The sequence below is a fragment of the Chaetodon auriga genome, chromosome 3 (genome assembly GCF_051107435.1).
Source record: "Chaetodon auriga isolate fChaAug3 chromosome 3, fChaAug3.hap1, whole genome shotgun sequence".
Taxonomy (NCBI): Eukaryota; Metazoa; Chordata; class Actinopteri; order Chaetodontiformes; family Chaetodontidae; genus Chaetodon; species Chaetodon auriga.
The window spans coordinates 30,529,970-30,550,933 of NC_135076.1; the positions used below are offsets into that span (position 1 = coordinate 30,529,970).

The 20,964-nt window shown below is 40.7% G+C and overlaps 1 protein-coding gene across 1 annotated transcript in view; it reads right to left on the bottom strand.

Moving 5' to 3' along the window:
• The window catches only part of wdr18 (WD repeat domain 18), a 36,880-nt gene continuing 15,916 nt past the window's right edge, over positions 1-20,964 (bottom strand). Inside the window, exons 6-10 of the mRNA XM_076726902.1 lie at positions 18,015-18,079; positions 17,314-17,438; positions 2,624-2,787; positions 2,103-2,171; positions 1-251 (exon numbers count right to left, since the gene is read on the bottom strand). Of these exons, the coding sequence (XP_076583017.1) occupies positions 123-251; positions 2,103-2,171; positions 2,624-2,787; positions 17,314-17,438; positions 18,015-18,079 (552 nt within the window). The 3' untranslated portion in view covers positions 1-122. The remainder of the gene's footprint in view (positions 252-2,102; positions 2,172-2,623; positions 2,788-17,313; positions 17,439-18,014; positions 18,080-20,964) is intronic.

Below are 20,964 nucleotides of genomic sequence, written 5' to 3' on the forward strand. Positions count from 1 at the left end.
TACTACAAAAACAAAAGACCTTTATTTCCAACAACAATAATCAGTGTGTGAGAGACTTGTGTTTGTGTGGCTTTGTGTAATTGTGTGTGTGTTTCTCAGTGTGTAGCTGTGTACATGTATGCTTATGTAGGTTTGGTGAGCAGCTGGGTGGAGAACTCGTACAGATCTTTGTTCACTTTCTTCAGAGTCTGAACTTCTTCTTCGAGCTCTGCAACTCGAACCTTCGTGTTCTCACCGTCACCAAATACCGACTGAAACATAAACACACAAACACAAAACAGATTATCGTACATATATCACAGAAATGACCACTATCAGACTGGTTAAACTGGTCCCAGTCTGTCTGCTGGTCCTCCTGCTTCTGTTTCTTCTCACCCTGAGCCCTTCAGCCTGTCATGTATTTTTAATGGCAGCACAGTAATGGACTGCAGGAGGATTTTCCTGCTGAGGTCAGTTATTATTCTTCATATTTCACCTCTAGAACTGCATCAGTCACATATTATTACTCTTCATATTATATCAGTCATATTTCATTTTCTGGGGATAAATTTGCAGTGTAAATCTATTATTTTTTTTATTATTATTTCTATTATTCATTTATTACTCTTCAAATTCAGAAGTGACTCCCATTTAAAACAAATTTAATTTAAATTTCAAGGACTGCCTTTTTGCAAAATCAGGCACATTCTGTCACAAAACGATGCAGAAAAACATGTGCAGGCTGGATTATTGCAACGCCGCATTATCAGGGTGCCCCAATAAGTTTCTGAGGACTCTCCATCTAATCCAAAACACTGCGTTATGTGTTCGGACAAAAACTAGGAAAATTTATCATATTTGTCCCACATTAGCAGCCCTGCACTGACTCCCTGTAAAATTCAGAATAGAATTTAAGATTTCACCTACGAAGCCCTAAAGCAGGGGTGGCCACGTCACCATGAAGCATAAAACGGAGATGAAGAAGTCTCAGGTGAGCACACCTTTGACCAGAATGTCCGACAGGACAACACGAGAAAAGTGAGAAATAAATTCGCTGGAGTTTTTTTCCTCCTGATGTTCACAAGGCTCCAGGTAATACAGCACAACTGAATTTATAAGAAAGCCAGACAAAACAATGCGCACACACTGAGGCAGCGTTTTGAAACATCGTATGGAGAAGGACATGATGAACACCATCCGTCAGCATCAGGATGCATTTCAAAGCACGAAACCATCTCCTGACGGATAACTTCACTTTACAGATCACTCAAACTGTGCAGTCAAAGGGGCAAAAAGAAAAGAAGAAAACAAATAGGTGCAAAGATCCAGTCAATAAATAAATGAATAAAAGCAGAATCAGATGATTCACAGCAGCAACAGAGATGGTAACTAGCACCAAACGACGTGGAAGAATAACATCTGCCTTCCTGCTTGAACACTGAAAGCTGAACACTGAAAGCTGCCGTGTTGTCAGATGCAGGTGATTGTTCCTGTTGGTCAGCAGGAACTTCATTACAGGTGACATGATGTCTACAACATGGACGTTAACGTCAGTATACGTCAGTATGTCCTGCAGTTGAAGTGCAAACGGCAGTTAAACCCTCCACAGCATTTGAACTGACTGATTGTAACGATCGGGTTTAATCTTACATGAGACATAATGCCTCATTACAAATGACTGTGACACGAGCGTCTGTTCATTTAGCTGAAATCACAGCAGGATGGTGCATGAAGCTGAGGGTCGTCAGCAGGTTTGACCAGTTTTCATTTACAGAGTGAACAAATGTGTTAAACTGTTCACATCAGAAAAGCATTAAAACGTTTGTTACTGCTGAAGTTCATGTCGATATATACGAATAGAAATAATCATTTGGAGAGTTTCGTCAACAGCTCGGCTAAAAACTCCCAACGAGTGCCGAGCTCTCACACCTGAGCACGTCTTTGTCCTGCAACATTTCCAAGTGTCATGCAGTCACACCTCCAGCACCAATCAGACATGATCACTACCCATCATGCAATGCATTTAGCGAAATGGTGGTCAAACCTGCGCTGTTGTGTCAGACCAGCTCAAACAAGCTTATGGGGTAACACCTGGTGGACTTCTGAAGCCCCACCCTGCTCACCTTGTCAGTTACAGCGTTCATCAAAGAGTTCAGCCTCTCAGCTTTCTGTAGGTATGTCTCCTCTTCCTCCTAAAAACACAGGGAGATCATTTCAAAATAAAGTAATCTAAGGTCTTCAGTTCCTGATTCCAAAGAACATTTTTGCTAATATGACTTAAAAATGAAAGGGAAAAAAAAGTCCAATTATAACATGAAAGAAACATTTTGACTCCAATTTCAAAACACAAGAATGATTGTTTTATTTTGGAGGGAGACTTTCAAGTATATTTTCCAAATGAAACAAACAGCTGTTAGTTCTTGGTTTGTCCTGATGGTAACGCTACAGGGAAACTAATTTATTAACGTCTGAGGGGTTCAAGTTTGATTAATGTAAATTTTATTAATGATAGTTTTGCCGACGCCATTTCACATCACAACATCACAAACTTTGCATCTTCAACATTGACATGTGCTAATATCCACTATATCTGTGCAACATCATGTATTTTTACTGTGCTCCAACGCTTCACCTGCGGACTCACCTGTGCATAGAGTCCGAGCCGAACGCACACCTCTCCTGACTCTCCACTGTCGCCTTCGGAGGCGTGCAGGTGCCGGCTGAAACGTGGCAGCGGGATGGCAGGCCGACTATCAGGCAGGAACATGTTAGCCGGAGCTGCCATGATGAGGGCGTTGGTCACTGGACCTGAACGCACAGACACGAAGTCAGAGGTTGAACACAACAGCAGATTTATTCAAGAACTTCACTTAACACCTTCCCTTTCATTGACAGCCTATCGCTGAAAAATGGCAGCACCCATGAAGAGGTACACGGCTTGGCGTGATGAGGCAGCAAACAGGTCTGGTGGGACGCAGATATAACTAACAAATAAATGATATATTACTATAGATTAAACAGTGTAAAATCATTAAATTGAGCTCAACTTTTAGCAGCTGCAAAATTAAAGTGATGGACACATGAATGCTTAATAACTAGAATCCAATAATCCATCAATAAAACCAGAATCAATAATTTCCAATCAATCTGTGTTCACTGACAGCAGTTTCCAGAAGTGTCTCTGAGTCCATGTGTTCATCTCCTTCATCCAGTCATGTGTTCACAAGTGGTGAACCTCACTCCATCCTCTATGATCGACTGAGCCTTTCCAGGATGCCCCTTTCATACCCAATCATGATCCTCTCACCTGTTACCAATGAGCCTGTTTACCTGTGGAATGTTCCAAACAGGTGTTTTTTTGGAGCACAACTTTCCCAGTCTTTAGTTGCTCAGCTCAGAAAAGTTTACGGGCTCAGATGTGTTTGATGATCGACAGCAGAGAGCAAGTTTCTGTCAGGTTAATGACGTCTGTGAAGAATCACAGCAACACTCAGTCTGATCACCAGAGCTGCAACTAATAACCATTTTCATTTTTGATGTGGTCATTATTCTTTGGGTTAATCAATTGTGCATTTAGTGCATCAAATATCAAAAAACAGTGAAGAGGTCCATCTCAACTCAAATTATCTAAAGTGATCAGCTTCCTGTTGATGGAATAACTGAGTCATTGACTTATTTCAGCTGTACAGTGACCTGAAGGACTCACCCGATTAACAAACATCAGGTACAGATTGAAGAAATCTCTTCTGATGTTTCTGCCGAACAGTAAATCTCCTGTTTAATTTCCTGCAGCTGGACATAAACAGCCCAGTAAGCTGTCAGCTGACCTGTGACATCAGCTGAATGAGGATGAGGACAGAGCCTGAAGGCAGTGAAGAGCGGATCAAAGCAAGGAAGAATTTCTTCATTTGTAACCTGAAATAACCTCAAAGCTGCAGCAGAGAGTGAGAAACACAACGCTTCAGTTCTGAGGGATTCGCCGCTCACAGGCCTCATTATTGGATATGAAACATTCATTTGACTCAAATGTTACCGTAAAAATATATTCTCTTTGTTTTCACACAAATGAATTCATGTTAATCAAACCACATCATGACAGTCAGGTAAGAAAATTCTGTCCTCTCATTGGTCAGATGTGCCTGAAAAGGAAGCACAGGCAGAAGCACCAAACATCCAAGTGAGTCCAGTAGTTCATATATTTTCTGATTTTACACTTTGACCATGCCAATTCATGTGTTCAGGGGGCGTTTTAGTGATTGGAGCCCTGAAGTAAAAACCAGTGTGGGCCCCCCTCTCCATTTTACTTCACCCAATCATAGCTAGTGAACAAAATTAACTACGGGGGGGCTCTTTTCAGTTTTAAAGGCCTAAGAACTACCGAACAGTCCAAATGAGAATTCGGTGATGAAGAGTCGCTCAGCTCAAGGAGCAGATCAATGATTATTCATCCACAGCCGATGTTTTCACTGACTGTGTTATTCCACAGCTGAGGGCACTCAATCACACTGTCATACCATTGTTATGTACCCGGACACGCTCAATGTATCTGGTTATATATGATGCTACTGTTGAATAAAAGAACTCCTTCAGGCTGAAACTGCATGAAAAGTCAATCCGAGTGCAACATGGTGGTGTGAACATCATCACACCACCAAGCCCTGACGTCCAAACCACCAAGAAATTTGAAAACTTCTTTTGTACAGACAGATGCTGCAGTCTACACATTCAGCAGATTATCAATTAGAAATATGCCACAGAACTCTTCTGTACAGCCTCAGCAGAACCAATCAGAAGAGACAAAACTCAATTCAAAATACACAAAAGACTCAGCCCTTCAGTCCCAGTAAAACCAGTTCACTCAACCCCTGTCCCAATAAAACCAGTTCACCCGTTCACCTGACATTACACCTTGAATTATTATCATTATTATTATGTTTGGCTGCTTTGCTTAAAAAAAATAAATAAAAAAAATATATATATATATATATATATATGGCAAACTTTCTTGACACTTTCCTTCTTTCTCTTTTCTCAAATCCATTTTGAAAAAACTTCATTTTGGTGCTAACCTGAATTTCTCCATCATTTGACACACATGCAGCAAGCGAAGGTCAGAGGTCAAGATGGAACAGTTTGGTTTGGTTTCTGCCTGTTTGGTAAAAGCAGTGATGCGATAAACATCCTGAATGTTTCCACTCGCTAAAGCTGTTTCTGTTTTTAAAGTTCAGTTCTTGCTATTATCAGTTTACATCAGAACAAGTCAAAGTCTCTCTGTGTCTTCATGTGTTTGAGTTTGGCATCTGAGCAGAAAACCTTGACTTTAATAATCTGCTCTGAAGTCCATCTTGGGTCATACGTCAGTCTTCGTGACCTCACTTCCTGTCCTCCTTTATTGTGTTCATGTTTCACGATAAACTTCATGTTTTCAGCCTCTGGGTTAAGAATAACTCTCCTCTGAACGCTGCAGCAATCCTTCATTTTATTCTTTTATGGGGCTCTTCAACTTTTGAACCAGACAACTGATCTCTGATTGGTACATTACTGTCAGTCTTCAGCAAACACACTGTAAATCACCTGGAGGCTTTCTGAGCTCTGAGTAGACAGGTGGAATGGACTCGTTCTTGACTTTGACAGGCAGACAGCCACCTGGATCACACGCAACTTCCTCTGATTGAGCAGCACCAGGTGTTTCCTTTAAAATGACGCACTTCAAAAACGGACACTTTACGTTCATTGCTGTCAAGCTGCTCTGAGGAAAAAAAAAAACATTCAATTCAATATTCCTTTATTAGTCATGCCAGGGGAAATTCCAGAACCCTAACCCTAACATCCGAATTTCTTCATGTTTTTCACTCTGGAGTTTGACAGCTTGAGTCATTTGTTCAAACAACTAAAATAACTAAACTCTCTGTTATTAAAGATCTGGAAGTTTCTTTACTGGAAAAATCCTGAATATAATCCAGGCAGTGATTACAAGCCCCTCACTACTGGTTTCCTTTAAACATTACTACCTTCTTTCTTTACCATACCCAGAGTAAACTTTATCTTAGAGGAGTGAGATGATAAAGTTTTGTATTTTCTACAGTATTTGCTGAAAATACCATCAATGAAACTGCATCTTCAAATGTTGACACTCGTCCATCAGATGCTGCTCTCGTTAACTTCCTGTGACTTCCATGTCATGAAATGTGAACGATCCTCTGGGTTTTCAGCACTATTTCTGCATCCTAGAAACTGACAGAAACATCCATCTGTAAACTGATGATTCTTCATCTTCAGTCAATGCTGTAGTTGGTATTCAGCTTGGAGGAGGAAGAGACGAGCTGAAGGCCAAGTGAAAAACTGACCATCAAACGTGTGACAGGAGATCAAACTGAAGACACCAAAAAAGAAAGCCACAAAAAAATGAACAGTTTCAATTTGAACTGTAAAAGAAAAAACTTGAGACTTTAAAACTACATTTAGAAATAGATTTTATTTACTTTAATCTTCATCATACCTCTTCATCAGACCTGTCAGTGTGCCCTATCACCACACAGAGACATCCTGATCAGTGGAGGTTTACTTCACATATTGACACAAATCAAACCCACGATGAAGACCTAACATTAAACAGCACTGTTCTCTGTATAACCGGCATGACTGCTCAAACATCACAAACTGGACATGTCCTTCATTAAATTCTTTAAGTTCTGTTAAAGGTACAGTAAAATATTAATGCTGCTCTACTTCTGATTTGTCAGTTAAAATACTGAAGCAACCCAGAGTCTCTCTGTCTGACTTCATGTTCTCTAAAGAAAAATTCTGCAAGTTTGAGGACCAGTTTTCTTGTCAACCAGTTCGGGTCAGGTGGTCATCATTGATATCACTGTGATGTCAGTAGTAATACATCTGAGACTGTGGTGGCTGAGAGGGAGCTGATCCTGGAGGTGAAGCTCTGGATTCACCTGCAGATTTTTGTGCCAGTCCTCAGCTGTGGTGGTATGTGCGGTACATATTATTTGCAGTGAATATTACAGTACGCAAACAATAGACAATACTCTGACATAAATATCCCACAACGCAATGCGGTATTGACAGCAACGATGCTCAAACACATGATCACAATGAACTAATCTTAACCATTAAATTTCCCAAAAGCTGGAGGTTACATTACAACCACTGGAGTTATGTTAGTTGTTAACCTTATTTGGTGACAAAGATGGCAGCAAGATCCAACAGTTCATTTGTGGCTCCGATTTCGTCTTATATATCTTCTTAATGCATATCAAGATGTATGACATGATTGTCATTATTAGATTATTAGATATGGGATTAGGGAAATGCTGGGTGAGGTGAGGTTGGTTGGCACGGGTTACTACGTTGATGCCTCTTGGAAAGAGCCCCACCTGTTGTCACCTGTTGTCAGGTGTATGTTGCATTCATGTCACGTGAATCCTCATTCTTTTGCTGGTCATGTAACACCGATCAAACCTCTCGACTGAAAGATTTGGGGTTCGACTTCAGAGAAATAATTTCCATGTTCCACTGAGACAAACTGTTTTTACTTCAGCATGTCTGTGACAGACCCATGAATGCTTCACCAAGACGTAATTGATCTTTGACCAGTGTGTGATCTGAGTGCTGTCGATGTTGTCCAATGTAAACGTATTCTTCCCTCTCCTTGCTGTTGTTTCTAAAATTTCAACATTTTTAACTTGAATTGTATCCACGAGAACATGTTCAACCTGTTTCAATGAGTCTTTCGCTCACAGGCTTTAAGTCTTCACAAACACGGAAACAACATGATGTGTTGTGACGTTCAGAAGATTAGATGTGAATGAAAGTGTAGCAACCATTAAAAGCAGAAACCTGTTTAAACCAAACAAAGGAAGCTGTAGCAGCAGAAGCTTTGGTCTTCTCAGCCTCCACTTCAATCTCTGCAGAAAAACATTTCCATTCTTTCACCCGAAACAACTCCCGATTTCCAGCTTATCAGAAGGAAGCCACAAAGACAGAATGGGTCTCTGCTCTGCCTTCAATCAGTAAATCAGCAGCCAAGCTGACGAGGCGACGCTCTGCCAGACCCATTTCACGCCAACAAAAGCTCCAAACCACAGCGAGGAAATGTGGGAGTCGATTTACTGATGCTCAGAGAGCAACAACCTTCAATCCTCATAGAAAACACTCAAATCTCTCCACAAAACAAACTGATTCTAGTGTATTTTCTACTGGAGGAGGTTTTCCTGCCTGCAGCTTCGAGCCTTGGCATGCTGTCACTTCAACTTCCTGTCTGGGGACCTTTCAAATTAATTTCCCTCAGATTACCTTGAGGATCAATTTAAGACAACAAGCCACTTGAGGACAGGAAGATATTTGCAGTAATAACTAAAGGACCTGCGTCACGCTTGTTGACGGGCGCAGTTACAAAAGCGATAATTAAAACAGGAAGCTGCTAATTTACATACTGAAGGAAATGGGTCAGATTAGTATTAAGCAGGTGGACAGAGCAGAATCAAACACATCACTCAAGGACACACCTTAACAGGTGTGTCCTTTCAGACACACATTGTTTCTTGACCTGTCCTTTCAAAGTGCTTTTTGGTCTTTGAGCTGTAACAGTGAGTAGTTTAACTATTCCTGTCCTGCCAGAGATCTGCTGTGTACAGTCAGTGTGTAAATGTGATATGATCAAAGATTGGTCTGATAGTTGGTTCCATTTTGGACTGAGCTCACTGTCAGCAACATTCCTGGGATCACCAAACTCTGAAGTAAACAAACAAACAAACAAAAAAATCTCACACAAACAAAAAAAATCTCACATTCAACAGTTTCTGCTTGTTTTATCTTAGTGAATGTTTTCAGGTAGCAGCATTTTTTCTTAAATATCACCGGCAACAGACTGTATCAGCTGCAGATAATAAACATTAATTCTTAGCGTTTTAGCTCCAACACTGTGAACAACCCCCGCGCCTCCCCCAGAATCAGATCAGCTGAGTCAGTGTCATAATTTAAAAACCTTTTAGAGACCCTCCTGTATCAACTGGCATCTATATAACCTTCTTATAATTCTTATCTCGTCTCATCCTCATCGCCCTGGTGGATGGTGTTGCGGAAATTGTTTAGAAACATTCAAAAACACATCAAATAATGCACAAACACACTGATGGTTGTAAGTTAAAAATGTTACTATTACAGCTACAATAAGGATGCGCACCTTCGCAAAAACTAAGGTCAGGAAAGGTCAATCACAGGCAGCAGTCTCCCAATGTTTTCTTTACAAAATACAATTTTTATTGTCTTATTCTAGACAAAGAACTTTCTTCTGATTTGCTGACGTTCCAAAGTTACCCAACGTTTGACCAACTGGTAAGGAGCCATAAGGTATGCACTGAGTGACCATAACTTCACTGGCCTATTAATTACTCCACCTCAAAATCTGGCCAATTACCATAACGTCATGTTCTGAACATGCAACGATTCCACTGTTTCATGTTCCTTAACACACGAACATACACACAGAGGACATACACGCTGACAAACCTGGTTTATTCTGCACAGAACATCTGTTTTTCATGTGGCCTCTTGTCCAGGTCACTGTCACACAGAAGACCTAAGTAGAGTGGTAACTAATGATTTTAATTTCACAATGGCAGCTGATTCTTCTCAAGAATCTCATGGTACATGGCTTCATGCATCTTATCTTCAATAATTTGTATGCTTCCAGTACCATGAGAAGAGAAATAACACCACAGCAAGATGGTCCCACCTCTGAACTTCACCATAGCAATGGTATTTTCTGAACATATACAGAACCATTTCTCCTCCAAACATGAGGCATCGCAAAGGTTTGATTTTAGTCTCATCTGACCAGACTACATTCTCGCAATATTCTACAGGCTTCTCCACATGTAACCCTTTTTCAAAGAGTGGAAAAACAAGCCTAGGAACATACGCTAATCCAGGTGATTCTAATTAGCAAAGATAGAAGAACTAATCAATCAGCTGGTGTAGTGCTTTTTCTTATTGTGTTCAATACCTTTTTCCTGTGTCATTCCACTTTATTGCACATACCTTTTTTTATGGATTAGACATCATGATTTCTTTATCTGTGCAGTTTTATTGAGTTAATACCAATGTCTGATATCAATGTCATGCGAATAACTTGAGTGCAAATATGTTCACTTAAAAAAAATATCAATCTATTTCACATTTATTTACCTCACTGTACATGTCTTTCGTGGACTTGGAGAAGGCTGACGAGCATGTCCCTATCCAGTCCTTGTATAATCAGAGCTAGAGTTGCATCTTCAGTGTATGTTGGACGCCGCCAAGGTTTCCGCTCGTGTTGTGATATTCACGGACAGGATCTAAAGGCACAGCTGTGGTTGGCAGTGATTGGTTTGGGCCTCAGAACCTCTGAATTGGGTCTCTGCTTTCATCAGACCATAACCTTCAGAATGCACTGGTGTGTGTGAAGTGTGAAGCAGCTGGGACGAGAGTCAGCACCTCCCTGTCTGAGACAATGGTTCCCTGCCGGAAAATGGTGGACTGCTCCCTTTGGGTTGGGGTGAGATTGCCCTGCCTGAACAGAGGGTCCAAGCTTTTTGGGGGAGTTTTTACTTCACCAAATCAAAGGTCTAAGGATAGAGGGTGTCATATGACATACACAGACTGTGAAGCCCCTTGTGGCAATGTTGTGCACAGGTTCATTCTCAAACATTCTATACTTTTTTTTCTTTCAATAAGTCTAATGTCTTCAAGCATCTGACCTCTTACAGAATCTCTCAGTCTGACCTCTGAACAGGTCTGGACTGCAGCTCTAATAAGCTTTGATTAAGAAGTTAAGAGAGATTAAAAGACACTGGTACTGAAAGTACAACCAGAAATGTGTCACATCAATTAGGACTGATTTCCTGCTCTGAGTCATGTGATAAAAGCAGAGCCAGGACATTTCAGGACAAACTGACTGACAGTTGTTTTATAAACTTCTCTGTGTTTAGTGAAATGGAATCATCCACACATTAAAGACTGGGTTTCCAGGAGCTGCAAGGTCAAACTCTGCAGCTGTTCTGCTGAAGTGTCCTTGAGCAGGACTCTGACCCCCCCACCTGCTGCCTTATTAACAGTCTCAGAGGATGAAGGTGACAGACTCAAATGGAAATGTGAAGAGACACAAACAAGGATGAAGGCTGAGGACATGCCCCCTGTGTTAACATCAGAACAGGTCAATGAAACGATGTTCTGGTTGCCATGATGACATCCATGAATAATTCAGACAAACAGAGACGAGGTGATAAATGAGGACAGTCAGATATTGTCCCTGTGTGATGTCACAAAAAAACCTCAAGATACTTCCTGTTACTGTAACATATGATAGAGTTACGTCAGTTCAACTTCTATACTGGTTAAATGTATGAATGTTTATATGAATATAAATATTTCACTGGTGATTTTAATAGATGACCAATGTGGAAATCAAACCTAGTCAAATTAAACATACGTTTGGATTCTGTCATCAAACACATCAATGAGATTAATTTGAAAACCTATTATCTTCTCAGCCTGTGTGTGTGTGAAAAGAGCTTCAATCTGTGACATTCTGAAGAAAATTCTAAAGATATATGTTTGTCCAGGTTGGTTCTTAACGTGTCGAGGTTTTCTAACTTCAAAATGTCCTCACTGTTGTAAATCATAAATAAAACGTTTCAGTTGTTGTAACTTCCACTCTGGATAAAACCACCGTCTGTTATGGAGGACAGAGGTTTGTACGAAAAAGTGAAAGTATATTTCTTGCTTGTTGTGGTAATAGAAACCAGCTAATTATCTCCTACTCAATTACAAATATTGATCAGCCATTTGGCTCTGACTGCTAAAATTACACTAATGGCCTAAATCTGGTCCAACATGGACACATAAATCAGACAGAGAGTGTTGGAGGCTGAAGAGCTGCCAACACACTGCAGATACTCACAGAAAAAACACCCTGCACCCGCACACTGACTCAGGATTTACACTGAACATCTGGACTCCCCAGAAGACTACACCTGAGCAGGTCTAGAAGAAAGCAGCAGAGGTCTAGGGACTTGTTTGACAGACCTGGAGCATAGGTGCAGAAGTCTAGGGATGAGCTGCAGAAGCCTGGAGACTAGCTGCTGAGTTCTGGGGACAAGCTGCAGAAATCTGTGGCCTACATGCAGAGGTCTGGGGACTTGTAGAGGTCTGGAGACTAATTTCAAAATCTGAGGACAAGTTGCAGAGATCCAGGGGCCTTGATGCTGTCCTGTATAATGCAGCATGTTGTGTTTAGGTGTCTTTTTATCCATAATGCCGTCCTATCAAATGCAGTGTTTTTTGTTCAGGTCCCCTTGGAGCTGTCAGCCTCTCACAGTCACTTAGGGTATGATGAGGGTGAAGAGTCGTTCAAATGATGTCAGAGTTGGTTGTAGAGTAAAGAGGTTTCACTCTGACGCATTCAGTTCAGCTGTTCTGCTGTCAGATGGATGTCGGAGAGATATGACATGTTACGTCTCGACAGCCGTGAGGAGACAGAAACATTTGGCTCTGCAGCGCCGCAGATATCAGACGGTGGAACTGATTCATATCTTTCATTTCTCACTTTCCTGCTCGCCATATGAACTCTGACTGAACCTCATACTTATTTATCCATTTATATACACAGCTGAAGAGTTACAGAGGTGACAACCTTGGATGTAATCAAAAATTTGTACGAACTATTTTTGATTCTGTAATTACTAACATTGAGACAATGTGTCCAAATGTCAATCTTTAAATGAATGAATATGAAACTGGAACCAGTTTCATTGGTTTCCCTGTAGACTGAGTTCAAAAGCTTGACAAGACTGACTTCCCACAGATGGACTGTATTAGTTGTATGTGGCACTGGTTGATGGAATATCCTAACTAACTATGAAATAACACATGGAACTATATGGTTCTGAGGTGCAAATGTGCAAATCTGTAAGCACAATCAGGATACATGTCTAGATATATTTCCAAAATTTTCTCAAAAGGTGAAGCCTCATCATCTCAGGTGTGCATTTATTATGTACTTCTAAACTGGAAATATGTGAAAAGGAGAAAACGCTTTAGAATATTTACAAACAGTAGGGGAAAGAAGTACTCGACACGTCAACATTCTTTTCATGAAGCACAGTTACAATGTAGCTTTTCACATGACACTGAGACCAGACATTGGATTCAACTCAAAACAAAACAGATAAAAAAAATCAGCGACATCCAATCCATAAAAAAAAGTTATGTGCAATAAAGTGGAATGACACAGGAGAAAACACTGAACATAGTAAGGAAAAGCACTAAACCATCTGATTCTTTCAATTCTTCAACTGTGCTAATTAGAATCAGCTGGATTAGTGCATGTTGCAAAATTATTACTTCCACTCTCTGAAAAAGGGTTACCCACTTCTGAATACACGTAAACAAATCATTTGTTACCAAGCTGTTATAGTAGAAAATCTCATGAAATTCCCAAGACCTTTGCACCAATATTGTTAAACAACAGCACCAACACTGGTTACTGATGGATTTCTGAACTCCTAAATGATCCTATGAGCATTACTGGAGTCATTATCCACAAGTCGATGGAACACTACTCCATCATCAAGTGACCACAAAGAGGAGCTCCTCACAACATTTCCAACTGGTCACTAGTCAGGAGAGTAGCCTAAGAGCCAAGGAGCTCCAGAAAGTCCTGGAAGCAGCAGGTACAATCGTCCCAGAGAAAAACAATAAGCAGTGCACTCCACCACCAGTCTGGATGCACAATCACCTCAGAAAACTCAGAAAACTTGTTTGAAGTTTGCTACACAACATTTGGAGACTATTGGAAGAATGCAGTGTGATCAGATGAGACCAAGTTTGATGGCCATACGTGGAGGAGAAATAGCTCTTCATATGACGGTAAAAATGCCATACTTATGGTGAAGCTCAGAAATGGAACCATCATGGTATGACACTGCTGGTCTTATGGTACTGGAAGAATCCAAATTATTGAAGAGAAGATGAATGGTGCCATTTACCAGGAAATTCTTGAGAACAATCTGTTACCATCCACCAGAATCTTCAACATTTAAAGACTATTTGTGTGGAAGAATGGGCATGAATCCCATCTGAACACAGAGAGATTAGGTTCTTCCCACAGGAAGCTGTCGTTTCAAACATCTACCAAGTATTCATTAAATTTCAGTCTGCATGTTGAATACTTTTTTTTCCCTGTGTCATTCCAATTTAATGCACATTGGAATGTTACAGTTTCTTTATCTGTGTAGTTTTGTGAATTAATACGAGAGTCTGGTCTCAGCATCGTGTAAAGAGCTGCACTGGAAATATGTTTAATGAAATTATATAGGAACTCTGATCACACATCACTTATCAATTACAGATGAATGACGTGTGTATTTATGTTTCCATAGCAATGCCTTGGTTCGCGAAAAAAAGCGCTGTTACAATTGTAGGGGTTTTTCTCATGAACCCACTGTCTCGGAGGGCTCCATAACAACTGCTTGCTGTACGAAGTTTGAGTAGCTACATGTGTCAGAAATCTCAGAGGATTTGAAGTACCTGTGAATGTGGATTGTGATGTAGATTCTTTGCATTTCTACAACTGCTACGTTTGGTCTTTACTTAACGTCATTACCCTTTTTTTCCCGCAAAGGCCAAATGCCTGATGTTAACAAAAGTGAAATATCATTTGATTATCTGGCCTGAGATCCAGATCCACTCCAAAATGTAATGGGCTCTTCCCATTAAATTCCACGCTAAACTTCTCCATGAAGTTCCATGAAAATTGGGTCAAGAATATTTCCTTAACCCTGCTGACAAACAAACAAACCAACAACCCAGGCTGAAAACAGACCCCCTCTGGCAGAGGTATTAATATAGTAAGCAAAAAAAAAAAGTACAAACAAAGCAAAACACTTAATATTTCAGATTCTTCTCAGTTTGCCTCCTTTAACTTTCATCAGCTTCGCTCTCTGTGCTCCACCTCTCAGCTGCTTCATGGCGTTGTCACCTGGAATGATTCTCCATCAGTCTCGAAGGAGTTCTCATGTAAGCTGAGCACTGATTGGCTGCTTTTCCTTCACTCTGAGCTCGAGCTCATTTCAAACCGTCTCAGCTGGGTTCAGGTCAGGTGACTGTGGAGACCAGGTCTCCATCGCTGTCTGCTTGGGACAAATGGTCCTCACAGAGTCTGGAGGTGTGCTCTGGGTCACTGTCCTGTTGAAAAACACATGATGGTCCAACGAACCAGCTGGACTGACCTGTGGTTGCAGGATGCTGTGGTAACCAAGCTGGTTCAGTGTGCTCGGACCCCCCACACCTTCACACCTCCTCATCCTGCTGCTACTTCACATCTGAAGATACCATCCATTTACCTTCTTTGTGCTACATTTAAAGTGTTTATGACTGAACTTTTATTTCACAAACTTCTTCCTTCATAATTGTTTTTGATGTTTTGTTTTTTTTTCATCTTCTTTCAATGGTTTGAAGTTTAGAAGACAGTTTATTGCTGAGATTCAAAGAGTAATCTTGACCTTGGAAATAATTTCACCACAAGGCTCATTTACAATATAATTTGGAGCTTTAAGTCACTTTATATCAACTTCATCATCAGGTGAATATTTAGGACTTCTCGTACACAGTGGTTTAAAAGTTGAGGTCCAAAAGTTTAACCTGATGAAAATTATGTGACGTGATCAAGAGCTCCAGAACAGTTACTAAATGGACCTTGTGGTCAGAACAGTAGTCATTGCTGTTTTTTTTTAATAATAAAGAATCACACCAAATTAATGATACTCAATCATATTAATGTTGTAGGTGGATAATTAAGTCTGTGCTGAGACGTTTATTCTTGTCATAATCAGGTTGTGATTTTAAAATAAAAGACATAAATATATTCTCTGGTTCTTCTGGTATTTTCCCAACATGGAGACAGATGTGAAGCAGCTGAATCTGTTCTGCTGAGACAAATCAGTTTGAAGCACTGTCGTCACGGAGGATGAAGCTTTTTCTTTTAACAGCCTGGTTCTTTGTGAGCAGCATCGGCGGCTGCAGGAAGAAAATCTGAAAACGTGACGGAGGCGGGGGACGACGGCGAGTCCCTCTGTCCAGCCAGAACAGGGATTATCGGCTCCTGACAGTCCGTTTGAAGTGATGAGGCCTTCAGCACAGAGAGGATTCGGTTAATTACAAAGTGCCAGTCTTGATCACGCTAGGGTGTTTCTTCTTCATGTTCCCGTCAGCCGCAGCATGATCACTTATTATGAATGAGATGGGAAAGTAAAAGCTCCTCTGGAGAGATGGAGGCCGGCGGGTCAGACACTTCATTAATAAACCAGCAGCAGCAGCAGAGACGAGGAATTATTTCAACCACAGAGGTTAAATTCACCTTCACCTCCAGAGACTCTCTAAAACATGAAGACTGATCCGATTCAGTCTCATATGATTTACATTAGTTCAGCACGTCCTTAGTTGAGAGCTCTAGACAATAATGAACATGGTGTCATACAATACAGATGCGGCAACTAAAGGGAGAAAACTGTCAGTATGAACAAATTAATGACCAGAATCAGAATGAAACTTGTCAGACAGAGTCAGCAGGATAGGTTACAGAACAAGTTAATTAGATTGATTATTTGATTGGTTGGACTGATGGTTTATTTGATTGAGGTTTGTAATTGACAACTTTTTAAACTTCTGATTTTGAACATGTAACACAACAGTAGAACTTTAGTAACCACTCAGAAAAGAGACTTGACTGTTTAACGCAGTTTTATTAGTCTAATTAGCGAGTTTAGTGTTTGCTTTTACTCTAAAGGGACTGAAGAGCTTTTATTATGAAGCAGGTGGACGGCTTTGACAGCAGGAGTCTGGGTCTTCTATTGTGATGGGGCACAAAGGCTTTTGCTGTGATGAAGCCTCGGTGTTTTTATTATGAAAGTATTTACGAGTGTGAGAGCTTATATCGTGAAGCAACTGGAGGGCTTTCATTGTGTAGAAGTGTGAGGGCCATTACTTTGAAGGAACATGTGGGCTTTATGCTGACATAGCAGGAGGTCTTTTATTGTGAAGGAGCTAGGTGGCCTTCATTAAGAAAGAGTTTGAGGGCTTTTAATGTGTGCTAGCCAGAAAGCTTTAATTGTGAAGGAGCTGGAAACCTTTGTGACTACAGCTAAGGTTTCTTGAGGTCACCTGGACAGGCTGAACAGCTCAGTCTGAGCCAAGACAGTTGAATCCAGGACAGTCTAAACCCACACAACCTGGGTGATTTGGGTTTTGTCGCTGATAATGCCGTAACGAGGGGGTGGGGCTTACCTTTGTGGGCGAGGCAGCGGATGCTCTGTTTGCTTTGTATGTCCCACAATCGAACTGTCTCATCATGTGACCCAGAGAGCAGGAGAGTCCCGTCCATTGACACGGAGAGACACGTCACCAGGTTCCTGAGAGAGACATCAAACTGACTTCAGGTAAGTGTTTCCCTTGAGCCAGAGACAATAATAATGAAACTAGATGTTGGCTGGAAGAATGGGCGTCATATACTGTGACAGCAAAACTTCAATTCAACTGGATGGCGACACACAGCGAATGAGCTAGTTTAGCTTCCTCCATTCTGGACTCAGACTGTTGGTCTGCTCAGGTTGACGTGACAACTTCATGTGGTTTAATTTAGCGAATCATCTGATGGACGTGATATGAACCGACACCCAGATTATTTAGGTTTGGTGTATGTTGCATTTGAATACATTTGAAAGGATTATGACTTTATTTGTTCAGATTTGATTACTTAATATCTGCCCTACCCTACCAAATATGAATCCCGTCTTTTGGTTTGAATAAAAAACTTTTTCATCCTTGGGACTTGATGATGTCAAAGTGATTTTCTGTTACATACCAAGCTGTTAAAATAGGAACTGTTTAAAAGTGACAAGTTTAAAATAAATTACATTTTATTGCGATGGAATAAACAGACACATTCTGAGTTACCCTTCTTAAATAAACACCTGTTGTTATCTCACCTGTGTCCTTTGAAGATCTGGTTCCCATCATTGTCGGACTGGAAGGATTTGTCCCGACCGAGACTCTACAGATGAGACACAAACAGTACAAACAGTTCATCTTCATCAAACAGAAGTTCAGACTCATTCACTTCCAGCTCTTCAACTTCCAAACTGTTTCTTCTTTTCACTGGCTCAGTCTTCTCTAAACACTTTGATTGATCGCTTTAATGACCTCAGTTACTCTTCGTGTTAATTCAGACGACCAATAAGACGAGTCGGCAGGAGGGGAAGTCTGAAAACAGCCAATAAGAACCAGAATTTCGATCCTCAATACAACACAACAACATTAAAGACTGATCTCGGACCTGCTTATCAGCAACTTTAACTGTACACACATATTTCTACTACCCACATGTCTTACTGCTAACATGTCTCAGTGCCCACATCTCAGTGTCTACTGATCAGCACATTCTCTTTGTATGTTAAGAAATATTTCTAGTCTTCCCCCACGTGTCTTTCTACTGTTACCGTGCATTTCTACCAACTTCAAGTATTTCTACTGTCCCCATGTCTTCCTACTCTCACCACTGAGCTGGATAATTCTGTCTGTGTTCGTCTACTGTTAGCTTTGGCTAGAGCTTTGTTTGTAGACTGTTTGTGATGAGACCAACTTCGCCTATGCTATTTTACTTCTGGTTGTGCCACCTTTTAGAGACAGGGCATTTTATTCATATTTTAATGCCTTTGATAGCATTGTGGCAACCTTAATTGGAGTTTGTTGTTATAGTGTAAACTGGTGGGAAAAGCCCAAGAAGTGTGTGCAAGCTTGACCAGTGATCAACATTTGGATAATGAGGTTATAAGAGCCAAGATTGGCAAAGCTTAGACATTAGTCCCTGAGCATACTGTCAGAAATTTCATGTGACATATCTGCCAACCAAACATTTGCACAGTTTGCAGAAGAGAAAACTGTTCTGTTTTATAAATTGTGCACAGCGAGCCAGGTAACAAACTTTGGTCAGCTCCACTAGCTGGTTTTGTTGGAGGAGTTTAAAACATGCCTGTGCACAAACATGAATTTGATTTCAGCGACCATGTTGCTTTTCCCTCTATGTGCTATGAATACACTCCAGGTGCTTGTGCCGCCAAGAGTCCAAAAGATTGGGCCAAAAACTCAGCAACCCAACACAGCCTCACCTGATAGCTGTGAACGTTTTTCAGATTGGTGACTCGTGACCTTCCACCAACAGACTCTTATCTATGTGTGAACTCCTTGCAAGGCCATAATAAAACTCTTGTGAGCAAGCTTACTTCAACAATCTATGACAGCTATTTTAACAAATCGATAACTGTTTCAGTAATTTGTTAAACAAAAATGCAGATGCCTGTGCTTGGTGTCAGAGTTCTGTTTTTCTCCATTTTCTATCACAGTAACCTGAAAAGCTTTTGCTTTTGGACAGCTGGTCGGAAAACACAAGACATTTGAAGAAGTGACCTTGGACACTGAGATGCAACCTGAAAATGTTTTTGCTATTATTTTTGGGCCTTTTGCCTTTATCAGACAGTAACTGATTTGACAGTTATGCTGCATTTTGCAGGAAAACTACAGCAGCTTCAGAGCAGGTTTAATCCCTACCAAAGACTGAAGACAGCATCATCACCACTGTTTCCATTTAAGTGATATCTGTAGTGCACGGAGCTCCAGTCATTTCAGTTCAGGGTACATAGATCTAAGCATCTTCAGAGACTGAGGACAGTATCATCAGCTCTGGGGGAGATGAGGGGGATGGGGGTTGTTTATGGAGGACAAGCTCTCTGGTTTGTTTGGAGGATTAACTCAGTGAAGCTTTAAAATGTAAATCTGGTGTGAAAAGAAACAACAGTGTTGAGTCAGTGAGAAGAAAAAGGCAGACAGGTGATGGAGATGAATGAATATAAAGATGAATTATTAGAAACATTTATCTTTATTCAACATAACTACAAATCTCTTTTTACATTATCTCAAACATTATCTGTTTATGGTTTTACTTAAAGAGCAGACTGAACAGACAGGATTGTCTGATTAATGAGATCCATAAACTGTTCAAATACTGACATCTATAACACCTTCACTGTTTTCCTGTTTGCATTAACATGAACTGTGGCAAGCAGCACTGTCCTCAGTCAAACACACAGCGTTTCTTTTACAACACTTTCATATCATAAAGCTCAGGATGGACAGACACGGCCAGAACAAGTCTCTCCTCAATTTTCTTGGTTACCAGGGTAACGATTTAAATCCCATCTAATATAATTGTTTGCTTAAAAAGGAACAACAACACCAGCGCCTTCCTGGCAAGGAAGTGGTTGGAGCGACTGCACAAAACACTAAAAAGATGTTGGGTGCAGCGCTATTTTCCTGAGGCGGTTGCATGCTGCTGCATCTCCTCAACAGGAACAAGTGACAAAAGATGCTAGCCTTAAGAAAAGAAACATTGTGGACACAAGCCCTTCGAATTCAGAAGGAATGACTTAGCATGTAAGCTTGAGGATGTCGTAATAGTAGTAGTAGTAGCAGCAGTTTGTAGGTTGTAGAACATGGGCAATAGGAGGTAGTTTGCAGGAAACAGTATGCAGTTGTGCAGAACATAGGTTGTAGTTTGTTGGACACATGATATAGTTTGCAGGATGTAGTTTGACGGCAAAGAATGTAGTTTGTTGGATGCAGGATGTCACTTTAAGGATGTAGGCTGTAGTTGCCAGGATGCCGTTTGTAGGATACAGGGCATAGAATGCAGTTTGTTGGACACAGCACATAGTTTGTAGGATGTAGTCTGCAGGATGCAGGGCGTAGGACTGTAGAGTTGGTTGGATATAGGATATAATTTGTAGGATGTAATCTCAGGGAGAAGGATGCCGTTTGTTGGAACTAGCTTGTAGGACAGAGGGCATACAATGTAATTTGCAGGATGTAGTTTGTCGGACATAG